Consider the following 24607-nt stretch of genomic DNA (forward strand, 5'->3'; position numbering starts at 1 on the left):
ATTCGAAGTAGGCTACAAAAAAAAAACAATAATAAAAAATTGGTGGGATTTCAAAGGGCCCTCTCCCTAGACGGGGCCCTGGGTAGTCAGGTCCACTTTTCCCCCCACTACCACGCCCATGCTTATTATTACTCTGTAAATAATTGCACTTTCATGCAAATGATGATAAAAGTGAGTTAACCAAGCGGCAACCTCTCGCTCTCTCTCAGGAAGCCAATACGGAAGTAACTAAAACTGCAATTCAACCGAAATTCCGCTAGTCCTGGCCGCTCCTGGCTCCAAAACAGAGCAAATTTCAATTGAGCCCACTGTTAGAATGGCCAACTTTACAGCAAAAAAAAAGGTGTTTACAGCCTGGTACAAAAAAAGATTTTGGTTAATACAGCTAATATTACCCTTCATGACAACTGTGAGGGGGGTGAATTTTTTTATAACTCATCCGTTTCCTTTATATTAAGTTATATTAAGTTTGCATAATTAAGGGCGTGGTCACTTGAGTGACAGTTAGGTCTCGCTGGTCGCCGTCACGTCACCTCTGCAGATTATCCACTGAACTCGGCATATTTATCGTATTTCTGTGTTGTTTTATGTGGCTTTATACTGTCAACTGCCTTTTGGACTTGTTTCCCACAATTATTAGATGGCATGGCATGCTGAGTGCACTTAATTGTGCTCACAAACCATTCACGTGGCCTCCGTTTCCCATGTGAGTAAAGTTATATACTTATATACCATCTCTATACATGTATTTGTTTTATTTAAGATCATTTATCGTTTATATTTATATTTAGAGCTGTAATGCACTCCAGAATCTGTCAGATTGATTAGCTGTAGGCTCTAGAACAGTCATCTGAAGCGTTGTCATACAGTGTTATGCTGGATTTTATTAATAGTCTTACATTTACTAACACAGACTATATCTGAAGTGTTTGGAAGTAATTCGCGTTTTCCTCCTGTTTAAAAACGTCATAAGAACAATGTTTAGTGGCTTAATGTATTACAGCAGTGCTTTTAAAAGTCTAAACACTTTATTGATATAGTGTACAACCAAGCACATGTGGTCAGAACACCAACGAGTCACAGGTGATAAAGTATTAAGCGTTTCTCCCAAAGTAAAGTGGGTCTGAGCCAGATCCAAGCTAAATGCCAGCAGGTGTCTGTAGCTCCGCTCACTCTCCACCTCTTTGCCCTTGTTTGGTATCCCGCCGTGGGTGTGATGACGCGTGACCAAAATGGCGACGGTTGGCCGCGCCTACTTGTTGCTTCTTTTGCGCTCTTCAGAAACCTATGGGTGACGTCACGGATACTATGTCCATATATTTTACAGTCTATGGAGTTAACAGTCTGACATCTGTCTGTGTCTTTATATATACTGTATATGTATGTGTGTGTGTGTGTTTGGTAGGAGGGGGGTGCCAATGGATAAGTTGTGTCAAAAGGGATGCCCACTTTCTTAGACTTTAAAAAACCCTGATCTAGATTATCTATGCAGAGCTATTATTTTCTACCTGACATAAGATGAACATAATAAAACACAAGTTTGATCTTTATTTAATCCAGTTCGGCTATGACCTCACACGCTGCTTTAATATTCAAATGAGCTCCTCAATGGCAGTGATGCAACACCGGATTTTCACTGATGTCATCATAGATCAAAATAAACCCAGACAACATGTCAATCATCAAGCCACGACCAATCACATCTCAGCATTTTCCAAATGAGCCAATCAAAGTGCGCATGCTCCCTCAGAAACACGACAGCATTATAAACCGGAGAGATAACACAGTTCATTAATTAAAAAACATTCCCCCGGTGACTGACTGTCATGCCGCCGCCGGAATCAAACCGCTATGATATCTTACAAACCCACCCAGGTCTCGCTCTCTGGCGTTTCCACAGCAACAAAGAGAGCAATAAACTCCAGCGAATGGATTTGCTGCCAGAGTCTCCCACCCAACACAACCGTAAAGATTCCCTCGACGGCTTTCATTAAGCTGGAAGGGTCCGTAGAGCCTCACACCCGAATAAGTGCTGTCAGATATCGGCGTGAGAGAAGGTGTGGGTGGTGTTTCCTACCATGCATGAGCGTGTTTGGATGCACTCAGTCATCTTTGGGTATCTCACATACAAACACACACATGCACGAGCAGTGGGTCGTGATCAGAGCTACGTAAGAGGATGAACGCGAGCTTGGTGATTCAGCAGACAGGCTACAGTCAAATACCGCGCATCTTATCTCATCTGCTACAAAACTCAATGCACTGCATGGCGTTTGGGATTATAAATGCAGCGTCGCAGGAAGGATCACAGTGTGAGCTGCTGCATGCAGAGGGAATGCAAACCTGTAATGACTTTCCCTCCTGACCTGCAGCGCATGAACACCAATGCTTTGATTTACATACTGGAGCTTTTAGCAAATTAATTAGTCCTGACGAGAGATCTGACTCTGGGTATTTATAACAACAGGGGGGAGGGGGGTATTTACTCTAAAGCTCGTTGGCCAAAACAGAACCTCAAAAAATATGAGGTGCTTGATGCGTTTTGTTCAAACACCTCAAAAACATATTTGAACATAGTTTTGACTGTACTTTCAGGGTAGAGTGAACACTAGAGGGCAGTATGACTTCAACAGCTTTTGTTCCTTTTTTACACTACTGTTATCAACAAAGACATTTTATCGACTAATAAAAGATTATTTTCATGCAGTTCTTTGCACAACAGCAAATCTAAACTCTACAATTTGTAATCTAATATATTTGCATCACCTGTCTATCTCCATATGGACAACTTTTCTGGTGTGGTCAGTTTGCTCACTAGCTCACCTGGTACGGTGTTGTACTCGAGATGCGGAGAGCTTTAGTCTGGTGAAACACGGTTCAACAAGAAAGACAAAAGCAATATAAACTCAAGGTAAAAGTGTGTGGTCCCCGTGCACTTTTCTTTATGTTTGCTTTTGAAAACATTATTGATTTGGTTAGGGCACAGGTGTCAAACTCAGTTTTAAAAGGGCCACAGCTCTGCACAGTTTAGTTCCAACCCTAATTAAACACACCTGATCAAACTAGTTGAGTCCTTCAGGCTTGTTTGAAAGCTACAGGTAAGTGTGTTGGAGCAGGGTTGGAACTGAACTGTGCAGGGCTTCGGCCCTCCAGGAATTGAGTTTGACACGCCTGGGTTAGGGAATGGTTTAGCTCAGTGGTTTGCTTGGTGATCTGTAGGACAAGTCCTGCCTTCTCGTGCAACAAAATATACCCGGAGCAATGTACTTTACTTATAGCAAAAAGTAGGCAGCGCCCTCTAGTGGATATGTCATTAAAAACGTGCAACGAAACATACTGGGAACAATGTACTTTACATAGAAAAAAATTAAGGCAGCGCCCCTTAGTAGATTTGTCATCAGAAACGTCAAAGTCCCTTTAAGGCAAGTCATTTCACTCAGTGGCCGTCATTGAAACGCCTCTCTGCAAGTATGCTTGGACATTCTGTTTGTATTGGGAAACATCAAATTCTCCAAAACTGTTTGCCAAGCTCACAATTAAATTTTATATTCGGAATAAGCAATAAAATGAAACAGCAACTGTCTATTTAGTTTAATTTCTGAATGTTCCTATCACACAAAATCTGCAGAAACTAATGTCTACGAGCCCCTCCCCCGGAGAATAGTCATTCTTGATTGGCTCTTGAACTAAAAGGCGGGCTTTATCCGCTAAACAGCAAATGCTGATTGGCTTCTGTACTAGTAGGCGGGGTTTCATTCGCCATATTGACAGTTACACTTTTTCCCATTCAAAAGTATACGAGTGACATGTCTTGTGTATTCTAGAGTCTTCGGAAACATGCAACAAAACATAATCAGAGCAATGTGCTTTACATTTAAAAAAAAACTGTAGGCAGCGCCCTTTAGTAGATTTGTCATCAGAAATGTGCAACAGAACATTCCCTGAACAATGTATTTCATATTTAGCAAAAATGTAGGCAGCGCCCACTAGTGGATTTGTCATCAGAAGCGTGCAACGAAACATACCCGGAGCAATTTACTTTACATTTAGCAAAAATCCAAACAAAGATTTTTGCTGCGTTTTCAAGCTACTTATTTAAAATGGGCTGAAACAACACAAATCTTAAGCTTTATTTGGAACTTAATTTTTTATGTTCAATCAACTTACATTTGTAAGTACATTTGTACATTATAATTCATTCAGTGAGCGGCAGTTCTGTGAACACAAATGCCTTGCTGCTCCCATAGGTAAGAGGAGAATGGCCAGACTGGTTTGTGCTGATAGAAAGGCAACAGTAACTCAAATGAGCACTCGTTACAACCGAGGTCTGCAGAAGAGCATTTCTAAACGCACAACACGTCCAACCTTGAGGCAGATAAGCTACAGCAGCAGAAGACCACATGGTTGCCACTCCTGTCAGCTAAGAACAGAAAACTGAGACTACAGTTCACACATGCTCACCAAAATTAGACGATAACGTTGCCTGGTCTGATGAGTCTCGATTTCTGCTGCAACATTTGGATGGTAGGGTCAGAATTTTACGGCAGGATAACACGCCATAAAGTGCGAATCATCTCAGACTGGTTTCTTAAACATGACAATGAGTTCACTGTACTCAAATGGCCACCACAGTCACCAGATCTCAATCCAATAGAGCAGCTTTGGGTTATGTTGGAATGGGAGATTGGCATCATGAATGTGCAACCGACAAATCTGCAGCAACTGTGTGATGCTATCATGTCAATATGGAACAAAATCTCTGAGGAATATTTCAAGCACCTTGTTGAATCTACGCCACGAAGGATTAAGGCAGTTCTGAAAGCAAAAGGGGGTCCAACCCGGTACTAGTAAGGTGTACCTAATAAAGTGGCCGGTGAGTGTATATGTTGTCATATATATATCAAATTGCTAAATGGGGTATTTTGGGGTGTGTGTTATTCTCGAATAATTCAACAGCTCATCATCAATTATTCCTTCCTTACTGTTGATTCTGTACTGTTAACACAAGAACATGTCAAACATATCCACTAACACAGTGCAAAGCCTTGTATTTCCAAATCTCAACGAGAGGAACATTTAAGTCCTGTAAATGTAAAGCCATTTCAAATAGCCATAATGCAATATGGTCTCCCTGCAGAGATCCTGATTTGCAATATATCTCCTATCGTCTCTCTTTCTCCATGCATGAGACTCTTTGAGCTCCATATTATTAAAGTTATTCATAATTCAACACTCCACAGGGTTACTGTCTCTCTATTACAGCCTGTTGAGGAGCTCAAGACACAAACTCTGAGATAAGAGTCTTCTGTATCATGTGCGAAGGAAGATCTCAGAGAAAAAAGTCCATCGTATATCTCTGGTGTCACTGAACAAGCTGGTGCACAGGGGAGTATTATGAAGTTAAAAGTTTATAATATCGTGCAGAGAAGAATCAGAAGAGAAGAAAAAAACACTAATGAGATCTCTTTGTTTCTTCTATACAGCAGTATCTTTAAAGTAATATATTAATAATGTGTAAAAAACTGTGCTCAAATGTCTAAAATCAAAAGTCAGTCAAGTCACATGCTAATAATATAAGCTTTATATACATTTAAAGTGTTTTATTGACAATAAATCTAATATATTTTATTATGTTTTTATTTCTGTGTGATAATTATATAAAATATATATTTTTATGAATGTATACCTATTTTTCATATATGTAGTTGAATGTTGATTTAAAATGTTTAAATCTAATTGAATTATTTATTAAATTATAGATGTGAGATGGGATTTGCATTTCATATGCAATCAAATTAAATACATGCGCATATTTCAAAATATACTTCACATAGAATGAAATTATATATTGTGTTATTTATTAATTAATAATCAATACGAAATTAATTTATTTAGTGTTTTCAAATCAAAATAACCTATAATTAGTTTTATATTTAATCTAATTATATCTGTATGATGTTAAATCTACTTATTATATTATAAATGATGAAATGTGAATATAATATAATATAATATAATATAATATAATATAATATAATATAATATAATATAATATAATATAATATTATAATGTATTATAATATAATATATTATAATATAATATAATATAATATTTATTCATTTTCTTGTCAGTTTAGTCCCTTTATTAATCCGGGGTCGCCACAGCGGAATGAACCACCAACTTATCCAGCAAGTTTTTAATATAATAATGTATTAAAATATAATATAATATAATATAATATAATATAATATAATATAATATAATATAATATAATATAATATAATATAATATAATATAATATAATATAATATAATAATGTATTAAAATATATTATAATATAATATAACATAATATAATAATGTAATATAATATAATAATTTATAAAAATATATTATAACATAACATAACATAACATAATATAATATAATATAATATAATATAATATAATATAATATAATATAATTTAATATAATATAATTTAATATAATAATGTATTAAAATATATTATAATATAACATAACATAACATAATATAATATAATGTAATATAATATAATATAATATAATATAATATAATATAATATAATATAATGTAATATAATATAATATAATATAATATAATATAATATATAATATAATATAATATAACGCAGTTTTTTAATGCATAATCAAATTTCATATACATTATAAAATTATATGTTATATTTTAAATTTATATACACACATGATTTGTATGAAATAAAGTGTGGTTTATAATATGCATTTTATTCAAAATGATAAAATATTATTAAAATATATATATATATATATATATATATATATATATATATATATATATATATATATGTATATAAACATTTTGATTACAATTATATTTTAATCACAGTTATTTACTACATAATTAAATTGCATGAAATAAATTATGTACCATATTTTTTAATTGTACACATATATAATTTGCATTATTTAAAATTAAAATTTGTCATTTTCACTATATATATACGACTATATAGCTACGTAATTAAACGTGCTAATTTCACCCATTTTAATTAAATATACATGTACATTGTTAAATATCTCCTCAATATATCGATTTTAAAAAATAGTATTGCAGTTTTTGCTCAATCTTATTATTAAAAACCATCATTCGCAGTTCATCACATCACACGTGCGTTCTGTCGTACCGTAAAGGTTGTGATTGTATGCTGGTGAGCCCCTCCTCCTGTGCGGGCCGATCGTCAGACCCCTCCCCCCCTCCCCCTCCACCAAAACTGCTGGATCTCAAATGTCTGAGTTCTTCAGGTTGCACCGCGTTGTACCAGTTCTGCGGGCCACTATCGGGGGTCAGCACCGGGCTGAGGGCCTCCTCCTGACCCTGAGCGACCCCCTGCACGCTCTTCACGATGTTCACCGCGTTCACCGGCAGCTGGAGCAACTTCTGCATGGTGGTCATGGCTCGGTAGATCCCTGAGGCAGGTAAACACACCTGTAGATGATCCTAGCTCCCAGAAACACCTGTAGAATCCGTATCAAAAGCAGCAGAATGCCCAAATAAAGCACGTATCAGCTTGTTGTATTGAATCCTCAGGTCTGGCCTTGAGCTGTTTCCATCAAACAGCTCTGCGTCTGTATTATCTTTCCGTGTGGGGAGCAGAAAAAGCCGTTTTCCTCCTGCTGCTCAGAGCCGACTGATGGAGCAAACACTGCTCTGATGGCTGAGCAGAGCTCAGCCCCGCCCACTGCCAACAAGCTCCACCCACACCCCCCTTCTCTCTTTCTCTCCTTTCATTCACACCATCGCTCTTTCCCAGCTCTCTGGCACATTTTTCAGTCCCTCGTCCGCTTTTCTATCGTATTTTCTGCAAGGGTCGACCGCCTCTCCCTCTCTCTGATATGACTCAGCTAGAAACGCTGCTCCGAGAAAAGCCTGTCGCTGGAAAATCCCCCCCTCCTCGGGATGTTAAAATGCACAACCACTGTGTCATTATTCGCCGTTTTGAACGCTAGATCAAAAACACACAGCAGCACAAATAGAAACACTGATGTGTCAGGATTCCCATTCATCTCAATGGCTCTTCTGTTTCTGTTTGACTCTCAATCTGATCCACTTGCCAGAGGTTAAAATAGATAAACAGTTGAAGTCAGAATTATTAGCCCTCCCGAATATTTTTTTCAACATTTTCTGTTAATGAAACAAGATATTTTTCAACACATTTCTAAACATAACAGTTTTAATAACTCATTTCTAATAAATCATTTCATTTACCTTTGCCATGAAGACAGTACATAATATTTCCATAGATATTTTTCAAGATGCTTAAAGTGACATTTATTATAAACGTGATGTTTAATTAATCTTGTCTGTATCTAACGACTCTTTAGTCTTTTGCATTTACATTTACATTTAGGGTGCTTTCACACCTATGAATCGATTCAGTTGAGATTCAGAGATTACAATTGTTACATTGATGCTCTTGCTCCTGGAGCGGTTCGCTTTCACACTGCAAAGTTTCTAATCGGACCAAAAGACCTCAAAACAAGTCACGTGGAAGTGAAAACTCTCCTTACATTGGTCAGAGTGTCAGAGTTTATTTTGCAGCGTCCCGCTAAGCTGTCAGGAGAGGTGGTGGTTTGGTGGTGATTGACAGGGTGCGCGCGCGACGTGTCTGAGGAGAGACGCGGTGGGGAGGGGTGAGAAGGGTGCGCGACGATGCCTATTTGAGGACCGGGAGGGAGACGCGAGATTACCGGGAGATCATCACTCGTTTGCGGGTATCCGGAGACTCGCGAAACTTCCCGCCCTACTTATAATTCTCTCTTCATATAGCTGTAAGCCTAATACATATCCGTAAATCACTGTGATATAACCGCGCTCGGATGGGATCGCTTTCTCACTGCAATCGAACCGCTCCAGGGTTCGTTTCAATCGAGCCGAGACCACCTCACTCAAGCGATCTCGGAGCGATTACTTTGGCGCGGAACAGAGCGCGATTGTCTTGTTCACATATGCCAAACGAACCGCGCTAACTGGTCAAACGAGATACGTTCCGAAACAAAAGTGTAGGTGTGAAAGCACCCTTAGTCATTTAGCAGACGCTTTTATCCAAAGCGACTTACAAATGAGGACAAGGAAGAAATTTACACAACTATAAGAGCAACAATGAATAAGTGCTATAGGCAAGTTTCAGGTCTGTAAAGTCTAAGAAGGAAAGTATTAGTAATTTTTTTTCTTTTTTTTTCTTTGAGTACAGTTAGTGGTATATCCAGAGAGGCAATTGCAGATTAGGAAGTGAAGTGGAAACTAAATAGTTGAGTTTTTAGTCGTTTCTTGAAGACAGCGAGTGACTCTGCCGTTCTGATGCAGTTAGGGAGTTCATTCCACCAACTGGGCAGATTGAACGCGAGAGTTCGCGAAAGTGATTTCTTCCCTCTTTGGGATGGAACCACGAGGCGACGTTCATTCACAGAACGCAAGTTTCTGGAGGGCACATAAATCTGCAGAAGTGAGAGCAAATAAGAAGGAGCAAAGCCAGGGGTCGCTTTGTAGGCAAACATCAGAGCTTTGAATTTGATGCGAGCAGCAGCTGGCAGCCAGTGCAAACGGATGAGTAGCAGAGTGACATGTGCTCGTTTAGGTTCATTAAAGACCACTCGTGCTGTTGCATTCTGAAGCAGCTGAAGAGGCTTGATAGAGTTAGCTGGAAGCCCAGCTAGTAGAGAGTTGCAGTAATCCAGTTTGGAGAGAACAAGAGCTTGAACAAGGAGTTGAGCTGCATGTTTAGATAGGAAATGTCGGATCTTTCTGATGTTATAGAGTGTGAATCTGCACTATCGAGCAGTTCTAGAAATGTGGTCAGAGAAGTTTAGTTGGTCATCAATCGTTACTCCAAGGCTTTTCACCATTTTGGATGCAGTAATTGTTGCCCCATCCATCTGGATTGAAAAGTTATGGTGTAGAGTCGAGTTGGCAGAATCTATAACGTGTCACATCATCAGAACACTGCTTCCGTCTTTCACTTTCACACTTGTACTGAGTAATTTTAGTGAAAACCTCAGATACTGTTGGTTGTGCACCTTTTTTACTGACCAAGGTGGTAATTTGTGTGCAACTTTATTTATTTATGATTTGGTTATGGGTAAAACAAAGACCATGCGGGTCAGATAATTGAAACGGTAGGCTACGAATAATTAATTAGTTATGAATTATTATTCAGAAATAAATAGACGACAATGCCATCATCTATCGCGATGTTTCACATTAGACATTGTATGATGCCAAATTAGTCGACATCGCCCAAGTCTAATTCAAACTATTTGATTCAGTTTGTATGTCTCGTTTACAATGTATGACTGTATGATACATGTCAACCTGTTTGATAGCTATAGTCAAATTAATCTGTACGAATCAAAACGCGTATATTTCAAATAATCAGACTAAAATCAGGTTGATACAGTTTGATTCATTTAAATCATCTGATGAAGTATCGTCTAGTTCATTAAAATGATTCAGTTCATTCAAAATTTCCTTTAAATCAGACTGTGTTCTTATCACATTTATTCAGTTTAATACAGTTTGATTCATTTGAAATTAGCTTCTTTGTCTCAAGTTCATTTTTAGTAAAATGATTCAGTTTATTCTGCCGTTTGGTTTAATTTAAATCAGGGCAAATTCTTTTCACTTTTATTACAGTTTGATTCATTTGAATCCATCTGACTCAATTTGATTCAGTTTCATTCTCTCCAATGAATTTTGATTGAAGTGATTAAATCATGTGACACAGTTTGATTCATTTGAATCCATCTGATCAAGTTTGATTCAGTTACCTTCTCTCCGATGCATTTTGATTAAAGTAATTCAGTTAATTATGTATGACACAGTTTGATTCATTTGAATCCATCTGATTCAGTTTGATTCAGTTACTTCTCTCCAATGCATTTTGATTAAAGTGATTCAATTAATTATGTATGACACGGTTTGATTCATTTGAATCCATCTGACTCAGTTTGATTCAGTTTTGTTTTTTCCAATGCCTTTTGATTTAGGTGATTGAGTTAATCATGTATGACAGGGTTTGATTCACGTGAATCCATCTGACTCAATTTTCTCTAGTTTCATTCTCCAATGCATTTTGATTGAAGTGATTCAATGAATTATGTTTGACACATTTTGATTCATTTGAATCATCTGATTCAATTTCATTTATAGTCACAGTGCGTAATTCATTTTAATAATGAAATTGATTCATAACCACCGAGCCACCATGCAGCACAGTTCAACTTCAATTCATCAAACTGAATGATTCTGTTTGATTCATTTGATCCGATTCATACTGCCAGCCTCCAACGTGGCATTTCTGAGCCACAGAGAGAAAAAAACAACACATTCACAGACAGGCGCAGAATTCACAGCGCAGTGCTAAAAGCCACTGACCTCTACAGAGACATTTTCATTCGTCAGAAACTCTGAATCTCTCTAAAGTCACATACAGAGTGTGTCTGATCTCCAGCAGCCTCATGAATATTTGAGCGTGACTCTCTATAGATTAGCGTCTCTGCTTCCCTGTTAATTCAGCTGTTAACAGAGAGCTGTACAGTAGCACATCAGAGGGACGTGTTGCCAACAGCAACAGCATGTGAGGATCGCTAGTCCTCATGTTTACCGTGGAACCAGTCGAACCGCAATAACACACACATACACTGATGAGTTCTGCAGCGCAACAGTGTCAGAGATCTGTGACAACCCAGCCAAAAAACAGAAAATGATGATTATGCAGAGAGGGGAAATATTTATGCCAGTCGCTGTGTCACATTTCTGCATCATTCACAACTAATCAGTCACATTCACAGTGCCTTTCATGTTCATCTGGAGACATATTCATGAGAGAAACTGAGTTGGGAGATAAAATATGTGATTGGTTACTGTTTTTGACTCCGCCCCCATGGCCCTGATTACATCATCAAAGGAGAAAAGCATTTCATAGTCATATTGTGACAATTTTACCAGAGAAACTTGGATATTAAGTGGGCAATAAAATATGTTAGACTATTATATTATTGATTACTGTTTTTGACTCCGCCCCCATGGCCTTGATTAAATCATCAAAACAGAAATCTATTTTGTGTTCACTTTGAGACACTTTTAAGAGAGAACTTAAATGTTAGGTGGGAAATAAAATATGTTAGACTATTATATTATTGGTCACTGTTTTGACTCCGCCCATATGGCCTTGATTACATCATCAAAACAGAAATCCATTTTGTGTTCACAATGAGACATTTTTGACGAGAGAAACTTGAATGTTAAGTGGGAAATAATGCATGTTAGACTATTATATTACTTGTTACTGTTTTTGACTCCACCCACATGGCCCTGATTACATCATCAAAAAAAAAAAGCATTTCATGTTCATACTGTGACATTTTTTTATGAGAGAAACTTGAGTATTAAGTCGGAAATAATATATGTTAGACTATTATATTATTGGTTACTGTGTTTGACTCCGCCCCCATGGCCTTGATTACATCATCAAACGAGAAAATCATTTTATGTTCACATTAAGACATTTTTAAGAGAGAAACTTAAAAGTTATGTGGGAAATAAAATATGTTAAACTATTATATTATTGATTACTGTTTTGACTCCGCCCACATGGCCTTGATTACATCATCAAAAGAGAAAAGCAATTTAACGTTAATATTATGACATGTTTTACGAGAGAAACTTGAATGTTATGTGGGAAATAATACATGTTAAGTTATTATATTATTGGTTACTGTTTTTGACTCCACCCACATGGCCTTGATTACATCATCAAAAAAATAAAGCATTTCATGTTCATACTGTGCCATTTTTTTATGAGAGAAACTTGAATGTTAAGTTGGAAATAATACATGTTAGACTATTATATTATTGGTTACTGTGTTTAACTCCGCCCCCATGGCCTTGATTACATCATCAAACGAAAAAATCATTTTATGTTCACATTAAGACATTTTTAAGAGAGAAACTTCAATGTTATGTGGGAAATAAAATATGTTAAACTATTATATTATTGATTACGGTCTGCTGACTCTGGCCTTCTTGCTGTCCCTCGGTACCGCCTCTCTTCTATGGGGGGCAGATCATTTAGTGCTATTGCACCCAAACTCTGGAACTCTCTACCACACTCACTTCGCTCTGCTAATAATATCTCTGAATTCAAATCCTTACTTAAGACTCACTTATTTTCTGAATGCTTTGCATCTGATCTACCAAACTGACCACTTAATCTGATCCACCATTATCCTGTTCATATGTCTCTTAGGTTTCGTTTGTGTTATTCATGTTTGTTATATTTGACCTCATGTATGTTTGTTTATCTTTTTGTTGCATTCCTTGTGAAGTGTCCTTGAGCTCTGGAAAGGCGCTATATAAATAAAAATTATGAAATGCATAAAATTAGAAATGCATTTAACGTTAATATTGGGACATTTTTGAGAGAAAAGTGGGAAATAAAATATGTTAGACTATTATATTATTGGTTACTGTTTTTGACCCCTCCCACATGGCCCTGATTACATCATGTAAAAAGAAAAGTTGTTTCACAACTTTAAATCTGGCAGTACTAGTTTAAGAGATCTGTGACAGCCAAGCAGAAATCAAAACAAGTGATGATTATGCAGAGAGAAATAATATATTTATGGCAGCCCTTGTGTCACAGTTATGATTTGTTCACACTTAACATGAAACACTCTGACAGCGCATTTCATGTTCATATTATGACATTTGAGAGAGAAACTTGAATGTTAAGTGGGAAATAAGATATGTTAGACGGTTATAATATTAGTTACTTTCTTTGGCTCCACCCACATGGCCATGATTACATCATCAAAAGGGGAAAGTTGTTTCAGAAGCTGTAACAGTAACATTTCTGCTTTCCAATCATGCAGCTCAGCAGTATCTGAGATCTGTGAACGGCATGCGGAAATCATAAAGTAATGCTTATGCAGAGGGAAATAATATTTATGGCAGCCTCTATGTTACGGTTATGCCTCATTCATAATAAACACTAGACATGAAAGACATTCACAATGCATTTCATGTTCATATTGTGACAAATTTATGAGTGAAACTGATTGTTAAGTGGAAAATAAAATATGTTACTCATATGCTATTAATATGCTATTATATCATTGGTTACTGTTTTTGGCTCCGCCCATATGGCCATGATTACATCATCAGAAAAGTAACGTTGTTTCTGAAGAGGTTACAATTCTTCAAAATAAATGTAGACACACTAATGAATGAATTAATTATATTCACTCTGATGTTACACTAAAACAGAAACAAGATTTTTTTTAAAGTGATATTATAAACTTTTAAATTATATTCTATCACATCTAAGCTTCTGTTAAAATTAATTGTGATATTACAGCGCCACCTGGTGGAGTCAGTGCTGTATCACCACTGAAATCTATGCTGTGTGTAATTGGGGTCTGATTTTTTATCTCACTTCAATTTTTACTGTGTTAGCAACACTTTTATAAGCTTCAATATTAAAGTCAATATTTTTGTTTTGTTTATTATTTTTTTTACAGAAATTAAAGATATTTTATTTAGTCTGGTTAAAAGTGACAATAATCACATTTTAAAAAGGTTTAATATTTAGTATTTCAGTTCACACACATTTTCCAGCATTATCAAGGAGTAAAGCAGTAGTAAAGTCAAGTTTGTTGACAGAATGAGTGAGTTATCTGACTGAAGTTTTTACATTTTAGGATGTGAAAATAAGTGTGTGTTTGGCTCCCTCTAGTGTCTGAGGAGAGAAAAAAACTAAATGACTCAGTGAAAAGAAAAGATTTACTTCTAACAGTGCTGTTTTAGCATTATGTATGTATTTCCCTTTAGCACTTTTATAATTATAGTAATTTTGGTATTTAAATTTAAACATATATTTTAAAATATATGTACCCCACCAGTCCTATAGGACCGAACCCAGTCTGAGCTGGGATCAAACCGGCGATTCATTGTAAGGGAGTTGGTTGCTCTAACAAGGAGGCTAAAAACCATGGCCTCTAGTGTCTGTCACTAGAGCACCTTTTGAGGTCAGAGCAGTGAGGTTTATCTGCACAGCACTTCAGTAGCTGGCCTCCGCTACACTCTCATCCTGGATAAGCCCCCTTGTTTATTCCACTAGTTCAGCCCATTCTGAGCTGGGATCGAACCGGCGATTTAATGTATGGGAGTTGGTCGCTCTAACAAACAGGCTAAAGACCAGAGGATGGACGGCATGGACGGGTCCCCTCCAATATCCAACAACTATCAAAATTGCCCCACTGATAATTTAATTCACCTAAAAGTTTTATATACATTAACCTAGACATGACGAAAGGGTTAAATCTCGTCTCTCCTCCAGTCGCACCGCCCCCAAACACACATGAACATTGTGATTGGCTGTGCTTTTCAGGCTGTGAGAGGCTGTAGCTGCGCTCAGATGTAGCAGCGCCAAAACAGCGCAGGAGATTTTTCTGTGCAAGAATAAGGCGTGTGAAGATGTGTGAGGTGTGTGACACACACAAGTGAGGATGGCGGCAGTGTAACGTAGGCCAGCTAGTAAGTGTTGTGCAGGTGAAACCTCACTCCTCTGACCTCTAAAGGTGCTCTAGCGACAGACGCCTCCTTGTTAGAGCAACCAACTCCCATGAGGAAGGTCGCCGGTTCGATACAAGCTCGGAGCGGGTAGGGTGGTGTAGGACCAGCGGGGTTACACTGGTGCCTTGATGCTGATGGGAGTGAGGTTTAAAGAAGTGTAACGAAGTCCAGCTAGTAAGTGCTGTGCAGGTAAAACCTCACTCCTCTGACCTCTAAAGGTGCTCTAGTGACAGATGCTTCCTTGTTAGAGCAACCGACACCCATGCGTGAGGTCGCTGGTTTGATACCAGCTCGGAGGAGGTTGGGTGGTGTAGGACCGGCAGCAAAAAAAGGCGGATATATTTAGCTTTTTTTTTTAAGTTTGCTACTGAATGAGTCTACAGTATCATGATAATTTTGTTAATGCTCGTGTTTTTCACCGCTTTTACTCGCACTAACGATACACCAGACTGATATAGTCTGTGCATAATATGCCCTGAAAATCACCCACAGAATAAATAGCTACATGTAAAAGTATATGAACCCTGTCAGTTCTCCTAATCTCTCAGAGTAGCATGTTCGACAAAACAGTTTGTCATAAAAACTACAGCCTCTGCTTCATCTTTTACTGATGCTACTATGCTGTATATACTGCACTATGACTAAAATAAACGTAAGTCTTTACTAAACTCTCTCTTTATCAGTTAAAAAACATTATTTTAACATTACACTCTCAGGCCTGTAGCCAGCTTATTGACAGGGCTGGTCATTTGTTTTCTGAAAAACTGAACCTTTTTGCAGTTATTCACCTGATTTTCTATTTAATTATCGAATACAAATATTGCGTTTTAGTGACATTTTAGGAAACATTTTTGCTGGATTATCCTGTCGGATGGTCATCATGACCTGCTTTTTGATACCAAAAAATATTTCCAACCGTTTAGTCAAATTGCTTGATATAGTATTTGAAGTGTTTATTTTGTTACATTTTAGTCCCTTTTCTAGGGGTACAGAGACAAAAGTAACAACAACAAAAAAATAAATAAATAAATAAAAATAATTAATTAGGAAAAAAAAAATCAAATTTTAATTGGATCGAATTAATAATAAATTAATATTTAATAATGTGCGTGGAGAATCTCTTTTTTCTCTATCCCAGCATACTTTCACTTCAGATATAAAAAAAAAAAAAAAAAAAAAAACTCTAAAAAGAGATTTCAAAAAAAAAATATTTTCTTTTATTCACTGTTTAACAAAGTTCAATATATTTTTACATTTCCAGAAAGGGTAAACAAAAACAAAGAGATACTTAAATGAAAATTCTCCTAGCCAAATTATTTATGAGAGGGTAAGGCCAAAATAACAAATAAAAACAAAAACTTCCTAAATTGAGATAAATTGATATATATATATATATATTATATAAATTTGTAATAAAGAAATATGAAAAGACACTTAATTTAAAAATACAAATTTATTATAATCTACCATTACAGTTTTTTAAGATTCATCTTAAAACTTGTTTAAAATTTAAAACTGAAGCCCATATGCAAATACCAAACTAATCAGCACATTCAACTTTACTCAGTCAGAATTTCGCCATTTGAATGATAAGAAAAAATCAAACATAATAATAATAATAATAATAATAATAATAATAATAACACAACTTTTGTCTTTAGAACCACCCACACCCCCTTGTCTACGGGCCGGATTATTTAATTTAACTTAATAAATTGTATGAAGAGAGGATTAACTATTAATGTACTTTAATAGCAGTTAAATATTTAATAGCAGCACTGTATATATTCATTCATTCATTTTCTTGTCGGCTTAGTCCCTTTATTAATCCGGGGTCGCCACAGCGGAATGAACCACCAACTTATCCAGCAAGTTTTTACGCAGCGGATGCCCTTCCACCCGCAACCCATCTCTGGGAAACACCCTGCATGTCTTTGGACTGTGGGGAAAACCGGAGCACCCGGACGAAACCCACTCAAACGCAGAGAGAACATGCAAACTCCACACAGAAACGCCAACTTACCGGCGACCCAGCGACCTTCTTGATGTGATGCGACAGCACTACCCTACTGCGCCACTGCTTCACCCTCAGACTGTATATATATAAAATGATATTCATTCGTGGGGAGTGGGGGCTGGGGGTTGTTTGATTTAACCGTCCCCACCAATGTCAAATGCAAACCTACGCCGTTGATCAGAGGAGTGAGGTTCACCTGCATAGCACTTCGCTAACTGGCTCTCTAACATATGTAATATGCATTGTTAATTATTTTACATTAAGTTAATTTTAGGTAGTAAACAACACTAAATCCAAGCTTTCAAAATCACGTATTTAAAATTATAAACACAATTACATAAATTATTTTAGGATCACAATTTCAACAAATAAAGTCTGAAACCATCAGCTATAGGAAAAGAGCTAACAAAGCTTTTCTCTACAGATCACACTGATCTAAAGCGCTACAAATAAAGCCACACTCAAAGAATGAGCATCCGGCAATACTGATAGCAATTTCTTAGATGTAATCTTCAGTTCCTTACAAGAGACAGACACGAAATGAAAGTGGAGGAAGAAGTTGATGTACTGTTGATGTCTACATCTATGTAAACCCAGCCTCAGATGTACGTAAAAGTAGAAGTAGAATAGTTCACACTTCATGTTTTTTTTTAATCCCGGGTTAAGGTTACTTTTATCCCTGTTAAACAGCATTTCACACTGTGAATTTGTGCTTCCAAATGCTTCCCGAAGGTAAACAGTGTGAATTAAAAAAAAGGATTAAGTACAACAATGTGAAACATAAATACAAACAAAAAGATTTTGATTCCTTGAACATTTTGGGAAAGTTAATTTACAGGTATAAACATTAAGCCTAAATATCTGCTTCACTTTAAAGGTTACATTTTAGCTATGAAAAAAACTATAAAGAACAATAACACAACGTTATTATGTAGTTCCAAAAACCTTAACCCAGGGTTAGCATGTTAAAAATCCAGTAGATATGTTGAATGTAGAAGAAACAATATGCAAAATAAAAACAAAAACAACTGCCAGCTAACAATTTATCATTACTGGAATGTTCTGGGAATGCTAACAAATGTTAAAAACCAAAACAAAAAAAAACAACCATTGGAGAACACTTCACGTAGGTTTATTTTAAGATATAACAACCAAAAGGCAACGTATTTGGTACTTTTAGATTAAATAAAACAAGAGCCAATGGAGAATGTTATAAGAACGTTCATATTTGGTTAAAAAAAGGTTGACCCGGGGTTAGCGAAGAGAGGTAGCTGTGCTAGTAAGCATGATGCTAGCAACTCTAAAGACTGCATAGCGAGAGATAAAGATTACAGGGCTATATTTGTAAATATAAAACCAAGATAAATCACTGCAAATCACTATTAACTGTGAAGACCAACCATTTCAGCAAATAAACGACTAAAACAGGTGTAAAACAGCACAGAAGTCATCATAGGACCTGAGCGCTGTCCACCAACCGGTGCTGAAGCACGAACACACGCATAACACACACCCACACACACTCCAATCACACGAAATCATCACACACTTTCATCGTGTTCATCATCATCTCTTTGTTTTTCCATAGCATTCATTCGTTCATCCGCGCATGCGCACATCACCCCGTCTGAGATTTTCTGACGGTAAATGCTCCGGTGGGCCGTTCCCGGAGGCGAGCGATCACCGGGCGGACTCGGCGTGTCTCACCTTTTATAGTCGGAGGAGAAGATGCCCCCGCTTGCCGGGTCGTGGCCGTACTCGGGCTCGCTGGAAGAGCCTCCCTTTTCATCGCTGAACGCGGAGCTCGCGGACATCTCTGCTGCTGATGATGCGGAGCGGCGGAGAGCGGAGACTGAGTCACGTGACCCTGCTGAAGCGGACAGGGCCTGGGCGCGCGCATGCGTGAGCGAGCACTGATTGCTACCTGCATACGGTGAAAAAAATGAAGGTTAAGTTTATTGGCTATAAAAACAAAAACCAATGAAGAATGTTACCAGAACGTTGTTGTAAACGTTAGTTGGGTTACTGTGTGAAATATCAGAGATGTTGAATGGAGGTGGAACAATAAAAAAGGTGTAGATGACAGCTTCAAATATAAAAGATATCTTCCTCAAATGTAAAAGAATACAGTTTACACACTGGACGTAACCAAGATTAGCATATTTTAAATCTTGGTAAAAAGCCATAATCTTCCATAAACATAATTTTACTAGGTAAAAAGTGTGATTAAAAACAAGGGTATAACAAGGTGAAATAATGACAATAACAACTTCCAGCTGAGCTAACCATCATTCCAGGAACGTTCTGGGAACGCTAGCAAAATGTTAGCAAAACAAATAAAATAAAATAAAAACATTAGAGAACATTTAGCTATATGCGTTGATTTTAACATATTACAACCAAAAACAACGCACTGAATGTACTTTTTTGCTAAGAAAAACCTTACAAGGACGTTATGTTAATTTGCTTTTAAAAAGGTGGAGCGGAGAGTCTAGACGGGATACAGCTGCGGAGAGGGTGGATAGGATACAGCTGCGGACACGCGCATCAATATAGCATCATTTTTATAACACTGTATAACAATAATTAATATTTTTAAAGTACTGTGACGGTTGGGTTTAGGAGTAGACGTTGAAAATACAGTTTACTGGGTAGTTTAATAGATAACATAAATAATACTCGGTATAACTACTGTTTTTACATTACTCTGACGGTTGGATTTAGGGTTGGGGTAGACGTTAATAAAATACAATCAATGGGAAATTAAAATAATATAAATAATTCTCGTTAACTTCCGGCCGTATCTGATCTAGAGCGGGGACGTAATCACGTGACCCGTTTACGCAGTGCTGAAGTGGACAGGGTCAGGGGAGCGCGCATGCGTGAGTGAACACTTTTACACTGATTTCTACCTGCAAGATATGGTGAAAACATTGTCAATTTTTTTTTTTGAAAGACAACAAGAACCGATGAACGGTTACCTGAACTTAGTATTTGGTAAGTAGAAATAAGTGAGTAGAAATGGAGTAGTAAAAAGGTTGTAGATGGCAGCTGTAACGTTAGATGTAAACAAACAAAAAAAAAGGTCAAAGTTTAACGTCTTTTAAATCCTGATTGAGGTTAACGTACTTTTTTCACATAAACAATTTTACTAGGTAAACAGTGTAAATCACAAACCAGGTAAGTACTGTATAACGAGGTGAAACAGACAATAACGACAATAACGTCCAGCTAGCCATTAAAAATGTCCGTTCTGTGCTAACAAAATGTTAGGAAAAGATAAAAACAACCATTAGAGAAGATTTGACGTAGGTTTATTTTAAGATATTAGGTAATAAAAACAAACGTCACTTACTGTATGAGAAAGGGCAATGTTAAAGTTAGTGTAGGGCTACTGTAGGTCTACACCAACCTGATTTCACCAAGTAGGACATGATTAACATGTGATCCTGAAACAACATCCCAATCAGACAATCAGATTTAAAGGATACGTTTACAGTTTGCTAGGTGTATGCACTTCTTCTTTATGGTTTTTATCCAACTATTCCCCCCTGATTTTAAGAATAATTTAGTTATAGTTGGGTATGGAATAAGTATGGATTACATTTTCCAACAAATATAATATAGATGTTAATCCAGGATAGCATCGTACTTGCCAAAATAATGACGTGCTGTAGGTCTAGGCCTGCTGTTTAAAAAAAAAAATTTTTTTTTACACTGTAGTGAACGTGTGTCCACAAGGGGGCGCAATTGTTTAATAAATACTAAAATACGCACCGGGATCATTTCCAGCCAAGGACAAAAGAAACTGCTAAAATGGGGAAAAATCAGAAAAAAACAAAGGGAAACGAAAAATTATGATAATAATTTAGGCAAATTGTAAAAAATTATAATAAAACATTTAAAAAAATGTAAATATGAAGTTCTGATTTCAATATTTTTTTTCTCACGTTTTCACTTATTTTAACAGACAAATGTTATAAAAAATTACATTAATACTTACCTTATTTTATTAGTTCAAATACTTAATTTTTACAAATTCACTGTTTTGTATATTTGTATATTTTGTACATATTCTAATATTCGTATTATTAATAAAAACGTAAAAGATATATATATATATATATATATATATATATATATATATATATATATATATATATATATATATATATAGTGTAATATTAAGAAGATGATTTGAATAAAACATTATAACTGTTTATATAAAATAAACATGACCTTTAGAAATGTAAACAAATGTTTAAAATTACATAACAATAGTAATTATTAACTTTAATAATTGTAACCTAATTCATTCATTTTTTTTTCAGCTTAGTCCCTTTATTAATCAGGGGTCGCCACAGCGGAATGAACCGGCAACTTATACAGCAAATGTTTTAGGCAGCAAATGCCCTTCCAGCCACAACCCAACACCGGGGAACACCCATTCACTCTTACAGTCACACACATACACTACAGCCAATTTAGTTAATTCAATTCACCTACAGCGCATGTGTTTGGACTGTAGGGGAAACCAGAGAACCCGGAGGAAACCCATGCCAACATGGGAAAAACATGCAAACTCCACACAGAAATGCCAAGTGACTCAGCCGGGACTCAAACCAGCAACCTTCTTGCTGTGAGGCAACAGTGCTAACCACTGAGCCATGTGCTGCCCAATACTATTCATATTAACAATAACAAATTTGGTAATGCATTTTTTTTATTAACCTAATAATAATAATACAAACTTATATTTTAATAAGACAATAACACTGTTATTATTATTAATATTAATATTTGAATCCTAACTGTGGTGCCATTTTCTTCTTTTTTGATATGACCTCTCCCAAATCATAGATGTGGAGGTCAGGTACCAAAAAACTGCAGTGAAAGTTGTAATGCATAGGCTACTATATGCAAGTAACAATCATTTACTGAAGAATTACCGCTGAATTTGATGTAAAAATATATGAATAGTAAGTTCTATGCAGTGGTGTAGTCCTTGCTATACGCACGTATACTCAGTATGCTTACTTTTTTCCATGAGCTGTTTGGGTATTACCACTTCTGAGGATGAAGAATTGAGTATCCCCTCAGTATACTCACTTGTTTTTCTGATTAAACTTCTCTAATTTACATGTATTTGCATCCCCTTTAACTGTATACCAAACAGGTTTTTTTTTTAACTCACAACTTAATTTGTGAAGATGTGCCCATCTCTTACAATTCTTACTTAAATATTTATATGACACATTTTTCTTTGTTTAACCCAAAAGGATCTGATCCTGATCCACCCTAAAATTAAAATCCTAAAATCGCCCTTGTAAAACAGTATTTCACATTTGTCTTAATCGTGCCACTAGTGAACGACACTATACCGTATATAACACTAAAAACAATTAGGCAAAGACTACTCATAAATCGCATAACAATGTGCGATTTAAAAGGGTAACTACTAGTATATAATTCAATTCAATTCAATTCAGCTTTATTTGTATAGCGCTTTTACAATGTAGATTGTGTCAAAGCAACTTCACATAAATGGTCATAGTAACTGGAACAGTGTGGTTCAGTAACTGGAACAGTGTGGTTCAGGTTTTAGTGTTTAAGTTCAGTTCAGTTCAGTTTAGCTCAGTTCAGTGTGATTTAATCATTACTGAGAGTTCAAACACTGAAGAGCAAATTCATCGATGCGTAGCTCTACCAATCCTGAACCATGCGAGGCAGTGGCGACAGCGGAGAGGGAAAAAAAACTTCACCTGATGAGAGTGAAGAAAAAAAACCTTGAGAGAACCAGACTCAGTTGGGCACGACCATTTTAATTTCTCCGCTGGCCAAAAGTCTTGTGCAGAACTTCATTCGCCGTGGTTGAGGCTGGAAGATGGCCTCAGCGAAGACTCGTCTGTCCCTGGAGCGTCGCTGGAATCAGACTCATGTTCTCCACTCCCCACGACCATCAGCGCAGCAGCAGCTCAGGATATGGCCTGGTCCCCGATATGGAATCCTTGGGATCATCACGTCGCTGGTCTTGGATCCAATCAGTGACTCCGCCTAATCTGAGGACCTCGGGATGAGTATCCCCAGGTGAAAATAGAGAATAAAGAAAATAATTAGCGTAGCTGCTGTTCATAGTGTATATAAGCAAGATGCAGAAGCCAGAGTGGAACCCGCTAGGTGATGCATTGAGTGTATGCTTTACTAAACAGATAGGTCTTTAATCTAGTTTTGAACTGGGAGAGTGTGTCTGAGCCTCGGACGTTATCAGGAAGGCTATTCCAGAGTGTAGGAGCCATGAAAGAGAAGGCTCGACTTCCTTTACTTGATTTTGCTATTCTAGGTACTACCAGAAGCCCTGAATTTTGAGATCTTAAAGAGCGAGTTGGTTCGTAGCGAGACAGAAGTAGTAGTGACAACAGAAGACAGACTCCTAATAGTTTGGTTTAAAACAAGCATGCGCGAATGTGACAATGAAAAATAATTGCTGATTGATGTTTAAAGGAACCTATACAATGTAAAGTAATAAGCCAGGGGTTCCCAAACTTTTCAGCCCGCGACCCCCAAAATAAAAATGCTAGTGACTCGCGACCCCCAATATCCTCTGAGGTGGTTATGAATACAGAAACCTTGCATGCAATGACACACCAATTAAATTTGTGTCAGTGCTTTAAATGTGGCAGAAAGTATAACCTGATGTTATAAAATCAAAATGCATCTGACGCTATTGCTGCCTTTAATATAATGTAATTACCCCAGGGGTCGCAATCCAATAGAACAAGTAACTATAAGCTACTATAGTAACTATATAGTATATAGTAACTATAAACGACTATTTTTATTTTCAGTATAGTTATGGATAAAATATGTTAATTTAATAAAAATAAATAGATTTTTGGAAATCACCAGGCGACCCCTCCTTCATTGCCCCGCGACCCCTCGGGGGGTCCCGACCCCCACTT

General features: G+C 36.8%; 1 protein-coding gene across 16 annotated transcripts in view; it reads right to left on the reverse strand.

The window, feature by feature from the left end:
- Positions 1-19502, reverse strand: part of ap3b2 (adaptor related protein complex 3 subunit beta 2) — an 81232-nt gene extending 61730 nt beyond the window's left edge. For 10 of the 16 annotated variants that reach the window (XR_012400188.1, XR_012400187.1, XR_012400186.1 and 7 more), the window contains exon 1: positions 19356-19502. Coding sequence is in view for 11 of the 16 variants with exons in the window: in XM_073942707.1 (XP_073798808.1) it covers positions 19356-19462 (107 nt within the window). In the remaining 5 variants the exon portion in view is untranslated. Of the gene's footprint in view, positions 1-7184; positions 7691-19355 lie in introns of those variants that run through there. The other 6 variants (XM_073942703.1, XM_073942702.1, XM_073942701.1 and 3 more) reach the window with 1 other exon arrangement.
- Positions 19503-24607: the final 5105 nt, after the last annotated feature.

This window comes from Danio rerio, chromosome 25, assembly GCF_049306965.1.
Source record: "Danio rerio strain Tuebingen ecotype United States chromosome 25, GRCz12tu, whole genome shotgun sequence".
Taxonomy (NCBI): domain Eukaryota; kingdom Metazoa; phylum Chordata; class Actinopteri; order Cypriniformes; family Danionidae; genus Danio; species Danio rerio.